Source organism: Syngnathus acus, chromosome 11, assembly GCF_901709675.1.
Source record: "Syngnathus acus chromosome 11, fSynAcu1.2, whole genome shotgun sequence".
In the NCBI taxonomy this organism is placed as follows: Eukaryota; Metazoa; Chordata; class Actinopteri; order Syngnathiformes; family Syngnathidae; genus Syngnathus; species Syngnathus acus.
The window spans coordinates 6,474,313-6,492,736 of NC_051096.1; the positions used below are offsets into that span (position 1 = coordinate 6,474,313).

The 18,424-nt window shown below is 44.3% G+C and overlaps 1 protein-coding gene and 1 long non-coding RNA gene across 3 annotated transcripts; one reads left to right on the plus strand and one right to left on the minus strand.

Moving 5' to 3' along the window:
- Nucleotides 1–3,605: 3,605 nt before the first annotated feature.
- On the minus strand, nucleotides 3,606–5,418 carry LOC119129976. Of its 2 annotated transcripts, none has more exons than XR_005099326.1 (3): nucleotides 5,022–5,418; nucleotides 4,846–4,912; nucleotides 3,606–4,746 (listed from the first exon to the last, which is right to left on the minus strand). It is a non-coding gene; the product is annotated as an uncharacterized LOC119129976 (long non-coding RNA). The 2 variants fall into 2 exon arrangements; XR_005099325.1 differs by having other exon boundaries at nucleotides 4,834–4,912.
- A 5,584-nt stretch (nucleotides 5,419–11,002) lies between these two features.
- Nucleotides 11,003–18,414, plus strand: nfe2l3 (nuclear factor, erythroid 2-like 3). The gene is made up of 5 exons (XM_037263402.1): nucleotides 11,003–14,311; nucleotides 15,391–15,471; nucleotides 15,621–15,734; nucleotides 15,822–16,269; nucleotides 16,345–18,414. The coding sequence occupies exons 1-5, from the start codon at nucleotides 13,835–13,837 to the stop codon at nucleotides 17,109–17,111; spliced, it is 1,887 nt and encodes a 628-aa protein (XP_037119297.1). The 5' UTR covers nucleotides 11,003–13,834; the 3' UTR covers nucleotides 17,112–18,414.
- Nucleotides 18,415–18,424: the final 10 nt, after the last annotated feature.

Here is an 18,424-nt window from a genome sequence, read left to right on the forward strand (position 1 = left end):
TTGACTGTGTAGCAAGCAAACAAAAGCGCCGTCAGACGAGCTGCCGACATGTACGAGCTTGATTGTGTGTGTTGTTTGTGCACGTCCACCATCCCTTCTTCTCTTTAATCAGAGACGAGGCCCCCGACGGGGCGGAAGGAAACTTCTTTCCGAGGAAGTGCTTGTCTGATACGCTGCAGCCGTCCAATGGCTAATCTATTCATCTAAGGGAAAAGGAAAAGTAGCATTCCCATTCTTGCTTCTTCTCAAATGCAGAATCCTGTCTTGAATGGGAGGTGTGGACTCGAGTGTGTTTTTGTTGATTGACACCTTGCTGATGGACGGGACATAAATATACCGTCGGTGAAGCAACACAAGAAAACAAACGATTTGAAGTGTACCTTGAGTTCTCACACATACGCCGGGTGGTGACGTCACCATGGGAATTTAAAAGGATGGGAACAGGGCGGCCATTTTGGGTGTTTGTTGCAAAATGACCGGAAAAAAATACCCAGGAGAGAAAACAGATCAGGCTGGGGAGGAACATCTGCTAAGGTCTTAGAAACACCCCTGAGGATTTTTTGGAGGGAGAATGTTTATAAAATTCCCAAGATTCAGTAGCAAGTTGTTTGCAAATTCTAACCGGGCGTTTGCTAGTTATGTTCATAACTACATTTTGATTCAACCCCGAATCGCGACAAAAAATGGCCGACCTACTGCTCTATTTTGTAATCATTTCAAAGTGGACATCAAATCAATGAATGAAAATAAGTCAACTTGTATGCACGAGTGTATCTAATGAAATTCCACCAAATTCTCCAGAGGACAAGCTGGAAAACTAGTTGGCCAAAAATGCCTTGAAGGGGAAATTTGTCCCTTCCTGGACAATTAATGTCTCTTCTGTTCACTGACAGCTAGCATTTGGTGCCATTTTTGAACATGGCTGCAGGGAATAGCTTTAAATACTCCTGCATGCTTGAATGTCACATCATATTTACCAGCGTAATTCAAGCATATTTTAGCATTTAGTCATTCGAGTCAATGAGATGGCTTTTTTTTTTCTAGTGTTCTCAATGTTAACCTCGCTGCTGATAATAAAAATAAAATAAAATAAAATATGGCTACTCATCTGGATTGTCTATATTAAATTAATCCCCAAATAATATTCTGTTATCTTTGTTAAATATAACAATTTAAACTCTTCCAAAACCTTCACATGTTCCTCATTTGCCAATTCCGTCTGTGCATTTCATTTATTCTTAAAAGGGGGGTGGGCGAGGAGCAGGGGGGGGGTCGGTGCCATTATACAGCTGGCTCCATCAGGCATGTGTTCCATGTGCCCCCCTCCCCCCAATGCCACACACTGCATTCAAAGGCAATGTGGAGCACAGAAAAGATGCTGATGTGGGCAGAAAGCATCCCCGTATCCTCAACAGTCTTATTATACTACTGCTAGGGGGTGCAGGGTGAGAGGTTAGAGAGCGGGGGGCGGAGCTTCGGCCTCTGGCTGACGTCTCTTTTTCTTCATCCGCAAACCAGCTGCCTCTGACCGACACATGAGACTCTTCACTGTTTAATAACAGCATTATTCTGCAGACTTTCTCCAGTTGCTAATAATTGGTCGTTCCTGTGCCTGCCGGTGCGATGTAGGTCTCAGCCCTCAAGGTGATGGAAATGAGCACAGGCGCTGATCCGTAGGCCTGACGGACACGTGTGCTGGCCCGTGAGCCCTCAACAGATCTGGCCTTCTCTTCCTCCTCCTCCTCCTCCTCTGTCATCCCGCCGTCTACTCCCATGGTTTCCTCCCCACGGTTTATTATTGCGCTATAATCGCTTCCATCTGCCTCTCCGGCGACCCGGTAGACTGAAATCAAGAACAAAAGTCGAGTGAAACCGAAAAAAAGGAGAGATGTTTCTCGCCAGTACAAATAATTCTCTTCCTTCTCTTCAAGTCTCTCGTCAGAGCGAATGAAAATGCCAGCGGAGTCACTTTTCCCTTTTCTGTCGAGCGATGTTATAATTTAGCATGACTTGGGCGCAGCTTCATGCACAATTAGGAATTCAGAAGAAAACGCCATTCATGTTGGATTACATTACTGCCGACTTGCCATCACTCTTCGGGACATCCTGTGCGCTCGAATGTGTGTTTTGGGATCGTAACTTCATTTTACCAGAGTTTTATTTGAGGTTTTTTGATAGATCCATCACGTGGCAATCACGTTTGATGTGTTCATCTCGGGAGTGGGAGGGGCCTAACCATTTTGAAACCACACAGGACTCTTGCTCCTCTGATCTTGAATCAGATTAGTCCACCGCCCCAATTATAGCCAATCAGAGGCAATTAAATCAAATTTGGAGCAATTATGGGTAATTAGGATGCCTTAGAGATCGATAGCTGCTGGGAAGATGGCGCAAAGCGACATGTCGCACGTTGATGAAAACATGACAATTGCTCGGTAGATCTTTGTCCGAGACGTCACGTTTTGAGGCAAGCTAAAAATAAACATACGTTAACTTTGTTGTGTTCAATTTGAGGTGGGGAGGGGGGTGAGCTCGTGGAAAACTGCTGCAACTTTTCTGGTTGCTTTTCCTCTGACATGTTTGACTGCTGTGATTGTCAGCCATTTACTATAAATCAATCGGAGTCTTTTTTTTGGGGTTGTTGACAGGAGCGTATGCGGTAATGTTGTTTTCCCATTTGAGGCCTGAATTGAAACAGTAATGTCTTTTAAAAATGTCAAATGCTGAGATCACGTTGATTCTGTTTTATTTTGTCCTGAATGTTTTTGCAATAGTTGAGCGGCTCTCGCTGGGCGCTATGGAATGTCTCTGGCTTGTGTTATTGTATGGCTTTGAGTTTCTGACTGCCAGCGACTTGATGTTTGACTTGGGTTGATGCGAGCTATTCGCATATGAATTTCCGTCTTTTCTGACATTGCGCAGACTCGTGGAGAAATGTGGAAAACTAAAAGCCGGGTTTCAGTTTCAATTCAAGCCGACATTGTCGAGCTCCGTCTCGTTTGCCCGTCAAATGGTGGCGTTTCTGTCAGTCAAAAGGTCAACCCCCTGACCATGCCAAGCTCCGCCCCTAAAATTCTGTTTTCCATTGATCTTATCGTGATTAAAATCCTAGCTCCGATTTTTTGGCTGTAATGGCTGACAGAGAATGATTAAGTCTGTTTTGTGTTCGAGGGCGAAAAGTATAGATAAAGTGCAGGGAGCAAAGTCGGCTGTTTTTGTCCGTTGTGAAGATTGAAGTAATTACTTCAAAATGTTGGAATAAAAGCTTCCTTCTGCTCCAGCAAGTCGGCAAGCAAAGTTAAACTGTAAACGTCGTATGTATCTGCGGGTGGGAGGGTTCAAAGGAAACATGGAAGATAAATAAATAGTCCCGCAGAATTGTAGACGGCCTGATTGCCCGAGTAAGATTGACTCTACTCGGGTTTATTTGTCCTTGTCACCGAGATAAACATCACGGTGAGCCTTCGAGAAGAAAAATGAACGGCATACACATGTGAGCGGGGAAAAAAAACACTCGTGTGTACGGTTGGACAAACATTTTCCCCACTGAATATTTTAAAGGAGATTTTCACCCGAGTAATGGAACCCAATCTAAGACATTTCAATCTGTCACACTTTATATTTATATTCAAAATATTTGCGGATGTTACATAAGGCAACACAAATATTATTGACGATTATGTGATCAACTTTTCTCCCAATTTGTGATTAATCCCACTCGAGTGTATGATTGGTAAATATCCGACACACACCCAACACACATTCCTTCATGCCTTCCCTGGCCCCGGGCAATGAAGAGAGCCCTTTAAGAGCTGTCAGTCAGAAACGGTCACCATGGAAGGGACTGGAGCTCCCAACAAAAGCCCCTTAAGAGTTTCTCACAAGGCAAAAAAAAAAAAAAAAAGCCACACAGAGCAACGCAACAAAGAAAAGAGACAGACAACAGACAGCCAGAGAGACTCGGACGTCAGCGTTAGACCAGATTGACTGACTGAGCGAGTGTGACGCCACTTAGATGAAGAAAGATTGAAAGGACGTGATGGACAAATGAGACAGAAACATAGTGAGATAAAAAGGGAGCGTCGGATCAAGGGACAAGAGTAGTTTTTGCATCCTCGCCTGTCTCATTAAAGCTCCCCTCAAAGCGCATTAAAAAAAATAAAATAAAAAGGGTTACAATGTTGAAGGGATCGTGGGACAGTGGGCGAAGAGGTTAGGGGGTCAGTGGGTGCAAAGACTTGTGGGGGTCACATGACTGCATGGGCCTCGGGCAGTGTGCCAGGCTGAAAGGCACTTGGGTGGGCCGTGTGAGCGGTTGCCCCGTCCAACTGTCCCGATTTCTCTGTCAGCATCGCATTTGGGATGCTGGAGTAAATTCCCCTTCACAAGTTGTCTGAAACAATTAGTTCTTGTCATAAAGATGAAAATCGAGCGTCCATGTTGGAAAATGGAAGAGCTTGAGAAGACAAACAAGAGCCAGAAGACGAAAGAAAGGGGGTGACAGGAAGAAAAAGCTGAGAGGAAAAGTTAAAAGCGATTACTTTCGGGTTCAGGGACGCCATTCCTGGCTGCTTACTGGCTGTCACTCAGTGAGGCGGAGGGACGGCTGGCTCTCATTGGTGTCATTCAGCCGTCAGTCGCTTTGACAGGCGGACCATAGGGCCCCATGTTGTGGTGCGGAAACTGTCCGTCAGCCAGGCAGCAGCTGCCGATGACATCATCCCGGCCCGGCTTTGCAAAGATAAACTGTACGTGTGACAAAGAACACACGCGTGCTTTTGAGTTCATTTTGGAAACAACATACTACGGGACACCTTTGGCTGCCAAACACACATTCTGTCATACTTGACTCGGTGGCTTTGCCAAACTGTCCTCCCCTTCACTTTGCCTCTCCAAAAGGACAAACGCGCACCTGACAAGGAAAAAGACGAGAAACAGACTCTCGCTTGGGAATTAATTAAACACACAAGAGATCAACACACAAATCTTGACGGGCTTCCATACATGCAAATTGTTCTCACCGACAGATTGGCAAGGAGACAGCCAGCCTTCTGTTCCGAGCTAATTTAACATGGCCGCTAAGACAACGGAGACAAAGGAACGTTGAGAAAGTGACTCGGAGATTTTCGGTGTACACTTCACTCGTCTGTCAAATGCTGCAATTTGATTGGATGACTTGACGGATGTTGCGTAACGTCTTTTTCTTGGCTTGCACTATTAAGAGCCTCTCATTCATTATTGATATGAGAGCCAAGGGTTTTATTTTTTGTGTCTGAAGAAGAAGAAGAAGAAAAATAAGCTCTTTCAGGTTATATTGTTTGGAACGCTCAGCAGTTTTGATTCCACTGATGCAGTCTGGCCAATATCATATTCAATTTGTCCTTCACCATCTGCGGGATATACAATCCAAGGAGGCCGGCCGGGCCTTGGCCTGACAAAAATCAAATCAAGAAATCTCATTTCAACTTTTTACTGTCAGAAAATCAACTTCCCCTCGACTTCTTAAATCTTACCTCTTTGTTGACGTTGTCCAGGAATAGCCTCGAGCTCTCGTCTCGGGCCGACGACACGCAGGTCCGTGCGTGTCGTCGATCAACTGAATAGCTGTTGAAAATATTCCAAAATGAATCAAACAACAGGCCGGCGCTTGCTCGGGGGGCATTTTGTATTGTCATTGCCACCAAATATTGGAAAGTGATGGTCGGAACAAATTGTGAGGTTTTTTTCTGTTTGTGTATTGGTGTGTGCGCGCGTGTGTGTGTGTGCAGTCAGCGACTCGACCAAGCAGATGGGAAATGGGAACCCTTGAACCATATCACGGAGACAGCTATTATGACAGATGACTGCATCGTCTCAGAGAGGAAATCTCTTTTCCGCTTGTGTCTTCTAAGCTCTGATGACTCTCCATGTCTGACTCGGATTCTCTGCGCTTTGGGGGTCAAAAGGTCACATCGGAAGTCACAAGGAAGAAAATTAAACAATTGAGTGTGCAGGGGGAAGCCATTTGAACCGAGAATGTTCGGATCAGAGTGAAATTGAAGCAGAAAATGTCATCCAGATTGAAACATTTGTTGAAACAACGCAGCTCGTCCGCTTTTTTGTTGATACAGGTGACGTTAGGAAGAAAAAATGTTTATTGTCCCCGGGTAGCTCCGCCGAGCACACAAATCAAACTCAGGCATGCAGATATTCTTTGTAGAGAACACACAGCTTTGCTAAATGTCCACATTTGTGTGATATGTTGCCTGCTGACGTTTTTTGTCCCGTTTTGACAATCCTCGGATTCTTTAAATGACTCACTCGGATGCTCCGAAGATTCCGCACGGTTGCTCAGAAACCGCTCGGGAACACAAGACCACATGAGTTGATAAGATTGATTGATATTATTTCCTTAACGCCTGATTTATTAGCCGAATTAGCTCAAGGCTCGTTTGCCGCTGATTGTGTTCATAAACATGATCTAGTGCGCGCGAGAAATGTGAAATATCACACCTGACACATGCGGGGATTTTTTATTTTTTTTTTCCCCCTATAAGACCAACAATACCTTATTGAAAATATGCAAACAACAAGACAAACCAAGATGTTCTCAGAGGCAGACTGTCGTCGCTTCGGTCTTAAATCTGCCTCTGATGAGCCCTGAAAGTTGGAGCATGCCCCCGAGGCGTGGCACCCAAACAGCAAAGCTGTCACGCCGTGAGCCAACGCACTAAAACACCAGCGCGTCCCAACTGTTGGCTTTTATAGCCTTACAAGTCACAAGCCCCTCTAATGCCCCATTTAACAAGCTGAAAATCCTCCATTTATTCGCCCTCCATCTCCCTTTAGGAGTTCCTCGATTACCATTTACAAGGCAAGAAATACACTCATGATAGCGTTGAATGTTGTTAATGCATTCAGGCGCTGGATGGATTCATGGAGCTTGATACGCGCATGTTTTTATAAGAGTTTTATTCCGCACGATCATCTTGCACGCTGAGCGTTTTACGGTCACAACATTAGGTACACAAGTGTTTTGTTTTTGGAAATTGACAAAGAGGAAGTGAGCTAGATACAGCTGCTGGGTGGAGAGGCCCTGGGTGGATAAGGGTCAACGGGACCATCATGAGCACGGCCGAGCGGGATGGAGTCTTCATCGGCGTTACACTCCAGCAGTCACAGTTTCGGGAAAGCGGCACCACGTTACCCGGCGTCACTGCGTGTTAGCTACGGGGATCAGTCGCGCAGGATGCCTATCATGTACCAGATGGATGATGCTTTCTTATTTATTTCACATATTTCAACGCTGGTGTTAAAGTTGAGAATTTTTAGGCCCGATTTGATTTTACAGCCAGTCCGGTTTAACCGTCCCCTGGAGTCAAAGCGTAAAACGCATTTGAATGAAACGGAGACAAGTCGCTAGAATTTCCTAACAGGTTTTGTTTGCTTGCTTGATTGTGTTGGAATGTTTCCCACCTTGGGACATTTGGACTGAAAACATAAGTGTCTCAGTCGTCCAGCAAAGCAACTGTCTCTGAGCGAGCCAAACCGCCCCCCCTCCGAGCCTCTTGCACATAACACCATCTGCTTTCTCCTATAGTCGAGCATGGCAAATCGGAGGTCATCGCCATTAATACGCACGCTTGCTAAATCCCGTGCATGTAAAACCTATCGTGACCTCAATCTATCAAGACTTTGAAATGTCTTCCTCTCCACGACTTACCTCCTCGCCACTATAATAGGAACAGGCTAAACAAAGACAATTCATAGTCATGGCTTAGCAACCTGTCAAATGTATTCCTCCAGGACCATGGTGCCAAATTCAAACATTTGTAATTCTCTAGAATAACTGTGCTCCATGTTGCGGGTAACTTGAGAGCAGCCCTCTCAGAACACGGTGGGCCTCTGGAATCCCGCTGCTGTGAAAGCCTTGCAGTCAGCCCACACAAAGGTGCTTGAGTGGCAATCAATGCCAATGGTGAGAGCGACCCCAAGCCATCTGGGTAGGTTAGGGGCCAAGCAGTCTGTGCCTGTTACATGGCGACAGAGTGGACTGAGATGTGACCAAGTCTGTTGGCAGCGCACAGACCCCCCCCCCCCCCCCACCCCCTCCCCAAAACTCCTTCTGGTGGCAGAATGCCTCTGTAAACATCTGTCAGCCATTGCTTCCCCTACTCCCCAGACCTCAGCAATTCAGCATGCCCTTTGACTTCCAGCTGAAAGAGCAACTGTGAATTTGGACTCAAAACTAGCAAAGATCAGTCCGGTGACAACTGCAGCTTTATGGGTCACAGTTGAGACAACCGCACTATTTAGTAAGAAAGTGTATTTATACAGCACTTCTTACTGGAAAGGACTTTTTATTCATTATTATAATTGTTATTATATTATTATAAATCATGCACAAATCAATTCAACTTGTAATAATATTTGCTAAATTAATTTAGTTAAGTTTTATGCAGTCCAAGCGCAGATCTCCAATCATTGGAGGACATAGAGCAGAGACCCTCATCAGGCACTCCCACTCCGGCCCCCTTCGGAGCCTCGGGGTCCCCCCCCCACACGCCTCCCCCGCACGCAGCAAGCCTCCGCAGGCCTCTCTCTCTACATCAATTACACAGCCTATCCCCCGTCGTGCTCGCCCCTCCCTTACTGACTGACCCCGGGGGTGAGAGAGTCAGTAAGGTTAGAGGTTGTACTCCCCGCAGCTCGCCCAGGCATCTCTCAGAAGTCGGCGGCCCGGCAACGCCACGCGAGGCGGCGGCGAGCCACTAGCAAAGCTCCTCACAAAGGACACATTGGCTCATTTGCATACGTCTTGGTTACACACGCATGTTATTTCCACCAAGCTTTGCCAGCCAAGAAAGTAAATTACCAGCCGGCATGGTCCACGATGGTGTGGTGATTCACGAGGCGCTATCAAACGCAACAAGCCAAGTAAAGCACAAGTAACTCAAATTCACGACTTCAGTAAGTTTACACCTTCCATCAGCGCCGTATTATTATGGAATGTAAATCTTCACATCAGTTTATCTTTGCCAGGAATCCCCTAAAGCATCTTGTATTTCGCAGCCAATAACTCTCCATTACAACTCCACAACGTGTCAAAACGTTTTTGATGGGTTTGTTTCTGCTGTATTTACAGGATTTAGTCAGTCAGCCATTTTTTTTTTTTTTTTTTTTTTAATTTACACCACGCGGAAAGCAACTTGGCCTGCTATCATAGCTACAAAATCATGTCATAATTTAATTGGTGCAGGTGGCAATTTCCCCACCAGGTGGTGTAGTTTCTCTGCATTTTGTAATTAATACAGAGCAGTGATTCAAATGGGCAACCAGGTTTTGCTGTTGTTGTTTTTTTTTTTTAATGACGTGGCGCTTGACCTCACAAGGCTCCACCGTATTTCTGTCATGGTCCCTAGACCTTGCTGTGTCAATAGTAGACACATTATCTCTAATGGCACGAGGAGACAGTGTAGGCGAACGCTATCTCTATCGATTAACTGAAGAGGACCACTCCACCCGCTCATGTCCAGACATCCAGGGTAATAAGGACCACCCTTCTTCACTAGCTTCTCATCTTCTCTCCTCACCCTAGGTAGAAAGCCTTTTAATCAGCTCCCGGGGGGATGCATGAATATCATATGGGCGAATAAGAAGGGACAGGGTGAGGAGTCCATTAGTAGCAGACACAGTAGCTACAGAAAAAGGTCTCCTCAAAAAAACAATGACATGTCTCTGTCTGATTAATACACAAAAATGGACACATGCAACTTATTTTATTTGAAGCACAGTTTTCAAAGAAACGTATTTATGTGCGTGCATATGTGAGTCTTCAGTTATAATGTTCTAAATCACCAAAACATTCGTGCATGGCTGTTTTTCTTCACTCACGGCCATTTTCTTCTGTTTACTTTCTGTTTTCTTTTCCAAGAAGGGATGGCTGCCATTCTCTGCAAGCCAAACCGACTTTATCAAGGCGGCCATCTCAGACTCTGACATCAAATCCAGGACTGCCTCAAAGAGGGGGGAAAAAAACAGAAAGGATGTTGTCAGCAGCTCGTCTCACTGTTGGACCCGCAATGGCCTCTTGAGTCTTCTGAGGTGGGTGGAGGATACATGCGGTTATACAAAAACTGTATACGTGTTAAAAATATTAAATTTTATAGTGTCCAGTATTTCTTGGAGAAGTTCAACAGCATAAAGCATTAAAGAGCATCAATAAGAAATCCACATCCAAGTCAAATAAATGACCTGCTGCTGCAAGACTTGGTCAGAGTACCATAATTTGAACAATAGTGACACCCAGTGGTTAGCTTATAAACCACAGCGATGATAAAATGTATTGCTAAACGGTGGATAAATTACGAGAGCCTTTCGTGACTTGTGTAGTAGACTAAGTCGAGAAATATTCTGCAGAGTATTATGCTTATTAAAACAAGGGATATATTGAAAGGGAGATTCAGTCAAGAAATTAAAATCCCCAGCTAGCAGACGACAAGGCAAGTGGCAAACTACCTACATCCACTACGGGGCGCCAGAGAGTCCACCTAAAGTGGGAGGGCTATCACGGCCTTTCTGATTGCCTGGTGCAATGTGTGGGAGTTAACGTGCTAAACCAATAGAGAGGACGGATGTTGAATTCCGCGTGTGAGTGGCTAAAGCTACCTGTCAATCAAGCTGCAACAAGGTCTGGAGTGAGAGAGGCAACCAGTGTGATGTTTTGCTCTCTGGAGGACAGAGCTCCTCTCTGTGACACACACTCAGTCACACACACACACTCAAGACTAAAGTAGAATTTAAATTTTTTTTAAATAATAATTAACAATAATAATAATCACATTTATTTCTATATTTAACACGTTTTTAAATGTTCTTCTATTTGTTCTCAGTGTATTCACAAAATAATGGAAATAATGGCTTATTTGACTGTTATTTGTTATAACTTTTATTTTAACGGTTTTAAAAATATTTGTGATCAAACTGAAAGGCCCTAATATTTATTTCTATATTCAACACGTTTTTAAATGTTCTTCAATTTGTTCTCAGATAGTGTATTCACAGTATAATGGGAATGCTTATTTGACTGGTTTTTGTTCTAACTTTTATTTGAACGGTTTTAAAATATTTGTGATCAAATTGAATGGCCCTAATATTTTTATTAACGTCATTTGTTTTGTTGCAAAATGTGAGAAAGTGTCAACTACTTTTGAAATATTCTAAATGTTTTAAAAGAATCATAACCATTGGAAGATACCCACAACAAACAATGACAATGATTTTTCTTCATGTTATTTGGAATTACATCATTATATAAGCAATTAGTTATAATTGTTTCAAAAATGGCTAAACGTTTGCGTAAATATATACCTGACTTGCAAATTCACACGTTATGAAACATCTAGAAGAGTGAAGAAATCGTTTAATCTCATTTAAGCAGACTCCAATCAATGCCACTAGTGCCTGCTCAGACGTCGAGTGTGACTATTAAATCAAGCCGGCTCGCAATCAATAGCGTCGTCGTCAAATTGAATAGTTTTCATGCACTGTCTACAAAGCGTGAAAAACTCATTGCAAAGCTTGATAAATATGGATGCAATTTAAAAAGTTAAAGTACACACTTAAAACATATCACTGGCGCGGTGAAGGATGGCTTGAATTGCAATGGAACTTTTAATGTACAAAAATATATTTTTTTAAATTATACCGAAATAAATATTCCTATATTCAAGGTTTGGGGAATAGTGCACATGAAACTCCGCTGGTCCCTGTTTTCCTGAGCGCTTGCACTATAACGCGCAGGCGTGCAAATTCACTGACGTCACATAACATTCCACCAATCATCTTGGAGTTTAGAGCAGCGTGTGGGCATGATTTAAGAGCCGCCTTCTCTTCCAATAAATCTGTCAGAACTTCACAAAGATGATTTAACTGTATTTCACATCGTTATGAAAATACTTGTGGATTAATCAGGTGACTGTTAAAATGCTGTCTGATAAACTGGAGTAGATTATTTTCCACATGTTTCCCCGCCAACCTTTTCTTTCTGTTTTGAGTAGTTATTTGGAGGATTTCTGGACATGGATTTGTGGGGCGCTGTATTCAACAATTACTTTTGGGGGATTGGAAGCTTTTCAAAATAATTTATTAATAATTTATTTAGTAGTAAAAGACAAATAAGTCGAAACTACGTTCAGTATGTTTTTGGGCTATTACTGTACAATCAGATCTCCAAAATATTGTCAAACTAGAAATACCGCGTTTGAACAGCAGGTGTCGCAAGTGGGCCATTAGGCAATATTACAGTATTTGCTCAAGAACTCTTGGACCTGATGACCAGGCTCGAGGATTGAACCCACTACTTTTTGGGGGGCTGAGGCGTTGGTTCGATATGGAGTCAGATCATTGATACACTTTTATTTAGTTTCAAGGGCAAGTTTCCAGTTTATATGATGCTTTTAATGTCTTTATTTATTAAAGTGCAGCAGTCATTATTTGTGCTTGGGTCTTTGAAATTAAATCAAGGTTGTCCTTAATGTGGGACTTGATAGACACATAGTATAAATGAGTCATTTTTACAGTGTATTTACTGTATATGGTTACCAAAGTATTATCTAAGAAATTCAGAGTAGAAAAAGGTCAACAAAGATGAACTTTGAACTCTAGTTGGGTAATCAGTATGAGCAAAACAGATTAAAATGGTCAGTTAGGGTGCTTGGGTAAATGGGACAAATGCCGAAATTAGACAGGATGGTAGGCCTCTTGTTTGGCACGCCTGCCTTCCATTTCTGAGGTCTGGGGTTCATATGTCGGCTCAAACCTTCTTGTGTGGAGTTTGCATGTTTGTCCTGTACTCGTTTCTTTCTCCCTCAGCTCAATAGGTGTAATTGTGAATGATTGTCAACATGAGGCCTACGCTTAACTGGCGACCAGTCCCGGGTGTAGTCTGCCATTCACTCAAACACAGTTGGGATTGGCTCCATACCATTTAAATGAGAGCATAGAAAATGGAGGAATTTAAAAGAGGGAAAAAACAGTTACATAAATTGTTTTGATAGCGCCTGTAAACAAGTTTACCAAGTTGATACTGTAATTCAAACGTTTACCAATAGGCTAAACATAGAACAAAAGGAGGTCAGTAGTACAAACTGTCCCACCAGCCGTAAACACATGATTGCAGCAAGTGAAACCGGACTATACTGTTGACAAATCTGTGAGAGAAATCAAACTAGTCCGAGTGAGGGTAAAAATTAATCCCTAACTAAATGAATATTAGTCGTGATAAGAACTGTCCGGAAGCAGTCTTTTAGTTTTTTTTTTAAAATGTAAATATTTGTAGTTTTGTGTTGCGAAACAGGAAGTAGTTTTCAATGAAGAGGAAATATCATTGGGTAAAAGTATGACAGCCAGCCAGATTGTCCAATCAGCGCTCGCTGTAGTCTACGCTATTATCCAATCGATGTCAGTAATGCAAATTTTGTCGAAGTTCTTTCTGTGGAGCACTCTTTGGTTATCCGCATTGAGCTTCACCCACATCGCACTTGACGTAACATTTGTGACGTCCGTAGGCTTTGACCATTAAAACGACAAACGGTCTACAACAAGGGATTGAAAGGTAGCGTATTTCGCTATGTTTGTTTCAAGAGGTTTACGGTAATTGGTCATAAAGCTGGTAGCTTAGCATCTAGCATAGCGTTTGCTAACTGACGAGTTCGCCGGTACAGGCGGTCCTCTTTGTCTGACAGGGGAAGGCGTGCTCTTTGTTAAGGCTTTTCCCTTTGTTTCCACCCGGAAAAAAAGAGGAACTGTTAGGCCAGCATTACATATTTATCCTCAGTGCTATCGTATTTAGAAAATGCAAGTCGCGAAAAAATACTTCACAGAAGGCCTGATTCAGTTGACCATCTTGCTCAGTTTGATTGGAGTTCGCGTGGACATCGACAGCTACTTAAGTGGCTACTACTCGCCTCTGATTGAGATTAACTTGGGTCCTAGCTCTGCCTACACGCAGACGCCCTTCCACAATTTAAGAGACACCCTCGGGGGATACACCGTGCACCCCAAATGCCCCGAGTTGGACAGTTTCTTTGCAAGTCGCCGGCTTCTTGAGGAGGTTCGGAATCTGGGCTCTCCGCGGTTCCCCACGCAGCTCAACGCATGGCTGGTGCACCAAGTGTCGCCCATTGACAAGTCTGATGGTGGAGAGCCTTCAACTAGCAGCAGTACAGACACCGAGCCGGACCCAGAAAGCTACCAAGCCAACGATGACAGGAACCAAGAGCTTCAGCGAACATCTGCATCCGGGCCTTGTGTCAGCAGGGTTGTAACACAGGCAAGTATGTTTTGCGACGTTGCATAAAGCTCAATAAATGAACTAAATGGGTAAGTAGTAGTAAAGCAGAAATACAGATACTTGTGCTTAAAAGCTGTTGCGTAAAAGCAGAATAGCTTGTTCAACTCCATCAAAAACGACATGAAAGTGGTGATCATTGTCATGAAATAAGCAGGGCGTGCTATTATTAGCTTGTGAAGTTAGCTGTCTGTTGAGTAAGGACGTCCCTCCCTCAAGCCACTGAGTGTTTTCAAACAGAACAAGAACAATACAGATGAATGTTCTAACGTTGATGAACAGATAGCACCTAACTGGTCCAGCTAGCTGGCAACCGACCAAATAAGCAAGATCTTGCCATTCTTTACTCAACAGAGCCCAACATAAATGAAGTACACCTAATGACCTAAATAAACCCAATGTTGTTTTGCTTCACATATCCTGTCATGCAAATGTCCCAGGCTTCGATATGAATTGAATCCAGATCGATCAGAGTGGACTTGTTCTATCTTGAGGGCAGTTGATGCCCCCCGTCAATTGTGTAACCATATCTCCTTTCTCCAGACTAAACTGCCAGCTGTAGGCCTTGAGAGAGGTGGAGAAGTAGGGCTTAGACCTCCACGTTCTTTGCCGATACAAAAGTGGCAGTTGTTAGAAGAATAGTGTATGGTCGTGGCACGCTTTGCTGACTTTGATTATTTTTGTTGTTCAATGTGTTGTTGAAACTGCTGCGCGCACTTAGGCTCAAACTTTTAATCGTCATTTTCAAGCTCCAAAAACACTTGCTTACAGAATTCCCATTTGTCCCATAGGGCCCATCTGCAGTCACTTTACCCGTAAAAGTAAAGTTAGCGTTCAGTTCCATCTGGTGTTCACAACAGCTGCTAGTGAAAACAAACACCCCAGTGTCATCATTCTATTTATTTGCAAGAATTAAAAAATATTTATACTTTGACAGAACTAATTTGGCAAACAAATGCAGCCTTTGGCTGACTCTAGCAGTGCTTATATTTTGAATCCATTTAATCTCTCCTTATCCTAATGTGCATTCCTAACCTTCTGTCGCTCGTGCATCCCGCCAGGAGGATGATGTCGTTGTCAAAGAGGAGGAGGAATCTGCTCCAGTCACTCAGCTGGCTCTCAGCTCCACATTGGAACAAGAGGTATGGACCTCGTTGCTCGCCTCCCATTTATTTATACACATGAGCTAATATTATCACCAAATATGCAACAGCTTATAATTTTTGTCGAATGGCAACTGCTTGTTGAAAAGTAAATAAATGTTTAACCTTGATTTGTAATCTTCCTGTAGAGCGTGCTTGATGGCATCACTGGGCTGTCGGAGTCGCCACATCACCCACTGCCCGCGACCGACTTCGACGAGCACTGGAGCCGCTTTCTCTCAATGCCAGTCGCTAACCTTGATGTAAATTTTTGTCTTGTGTGATTTTCCTTTCCCCCCCGAAATGACTTTAGAAGCATTTAGCAAGTCAAAATGTGCTTCTTTTTATAGGACCTGGACTCTCTTGTTACTGAGCGCATGTCAGACCTGGACATAGACGGCGGCGGGGGTGGCATCAACCTGGATGCCACTTTGCTGGATGCCATGGTAACCAGCGGCGGAGTGTTTGATGCCACTCAGCAGAGGCCATTATTCCGACAGGAGTCCACCGGCTCCACCCGCTCGGGCGCTTCACCGGAGATGGCCCTGGGGCTGGCTGCGCTGCCTTTTGCCTCGGTGTGCAACTTAAGTGGCGGCACGCCGTTGCAAGGGGCGCTGGGTGACTGCCTGGATGAGGCCGTTTTTGACCAGATCAATCAGCTGGGTTTGGAGGGCTTGGAAAGTATTGACTCACAGCTGATGGACTCTTTTGGAAGCATCGACCCAGACATCCTTGAGGATTTGGACTCTGATTCTGGTCTCTCTCTGGAGAGCAGCTCTGGAGGTCCGGTCTCCCCAGGTGGGTTCTTCTTCCATAGCTGATCAATGTGTTCTTGAGCCACGTTTTCACCAAGCGGTACCTTTGCTTGTTCAGGATCGTCGGAGATGTCATCGTCCTCCAGTTCGTGCGAGGATGAGTGCGGAGCTACGGGTTACAGCAGCGAGGTGGATTCACTCCCCTGTAAAGGCGTTTTGGACCGCACCACCCTGTGGCCACATGTGGATCTCAGCGAGCGCGTGTGGCACGACCACAGCTACTCATCTCCCGCTGTCTTCAATCCGCCACCCGTCACTCTGCCTCACAAAGGCATCAAGGAGGAGCCACTTAGCGATGACGAAGGGCCCTATCTCGATCAGCCGGAGCTGAGCCGGGACGAGATGCGCGCCCGCGCCTTGTGCATCCCCTTTTCTGTGCTGCAGATCGTCAACATGCCCGTGGAAGAGTTCCTGGACATCGTCGACGGCCACGGCTTCTCCCCCGAACAAGTGACGCTCCTCAGGGACATCCGGCGGCGGGGCAAGAACAAGTTGGCGGCGCAGAACTGCCGCAAGCGCAAACTGGATGCCATCACGGGGCTCCAGGAGGAGGTGGACCGGCTCCACGCCCACAGAGACAGGTTGCTGAGGGAGAAACAGATCACGGCCAAGACCATGGGCGCCGTTGGGCAGCAGATAAGGCAGCTCACCAGAGACGTCCTGGCTCGCCTGAGAGATGATTCGGGACAGCCCCTGAACCCGGACCGATTCACCCTGCAGTGCGGGGCCAACGGCAGGGTGGTGGTTCAGCCTGTGAGGAGGCCCGCCGTCTCCACATCGAGCAGCAATAAAACAGACAAGAGGAAGAAAGGGAAGAAGCAGTGATGCAGTATTTCTTGCGCCAAACTAAAGCTGAACTTTCTTGCCTTTCTCTGGCTGCGGGATCGCCTTACCAAGGTGTGCGTGCGTGCGTGCGTGTCGAAACCACTGCTGTTGGGAGTCTGAAACAGCTAAAGCTGCCAAAAAAGGAGAAACTCACAAAGAGTTATTAAAAGAAAAACTTGTGAAAGGGGGGGAATGTAGCTTACACACTGGACATCTGAAGCTTCTTTGAAAATGGACTCCAAGGGCGTTGAAAGGAAAGTTTGTATGGAACTGTATGTGATGCAACCACTCGCTTTCTGTGCCGGCAAACATCAAGATGACTCGCTCGCTCGCTGGCTATTGCGGCTGACCGAAATGTGTAAAAGATCAGGCATGTTTATACGTCAGCATGGCCAGCTAGCAAAGAAGACGGCCAAGTCTCCTTTGTTTTGATATATCCTCTCAAGCGTACCCTACGACACAAGCGGGTGATGATTAATGGCTGTATTTATTCAAGCATTTTGAAGTTTATGAAAGCTTGTACGCATCAAAGGCTGCCAATGGCCGTGCGTTTTTATTTCTATCATAACAAGTGTATTCAAAAGTGGTCAGAGAAATGGGAAATTACATACAGTAATGTTTACACATTTATTTCAGATTTTTGGAAGTGTGTGCTGTATTGAAATTTAAATTAAGATGAGAGAGATTGGGTTACGTCTCGATGACATGTACCAATGATTGAACTGACAAGGCCTTAAGTTGCATTGGATGGTTTATGTACATGAGCCACAATTCGAAGTCATCGTTAACTGGTTTAAAGCACAATTCATACAAATTAATTTATTGTAAAGATTCGGCCAGGTTATTTTCTACCTCTCACTTGAGTTCATTTTAAAACTTTGGAAACATTTTAAGTGCACTATATCACTCCATTATTGGTCAAATGTCCCTGTATGGACCCGAAGCATCCCATTAAAGATTTAATACAATCATGTTATGTTTGGGACTGTTTGAAAAGTATTTACTTGGGTTTGCTGTGTTTTTTTTTTTTTTCTGAGGCATTTACAAAGACTTTGAAATGAAGATACGCAATAGACATGCACGAATTAGTTCCTGATCTTTTTCTTTACCATGTTCTCATGTTTTCATTTTTTATTTGTCTGGTATGACTGTTTACTTCTTGGTACAAATGTTCTCCCCCTCTTCTCTCCATCGTTGAGCAAATGTTTTTGATTGCATGGTATTGTTGAATGTGTTTTCTGCTTGGTGGGGGAGGGGACTTCAAGAGGCTTTGACATGATTCTGATTAAAAATGGAAGCGATGCATGTCTCGT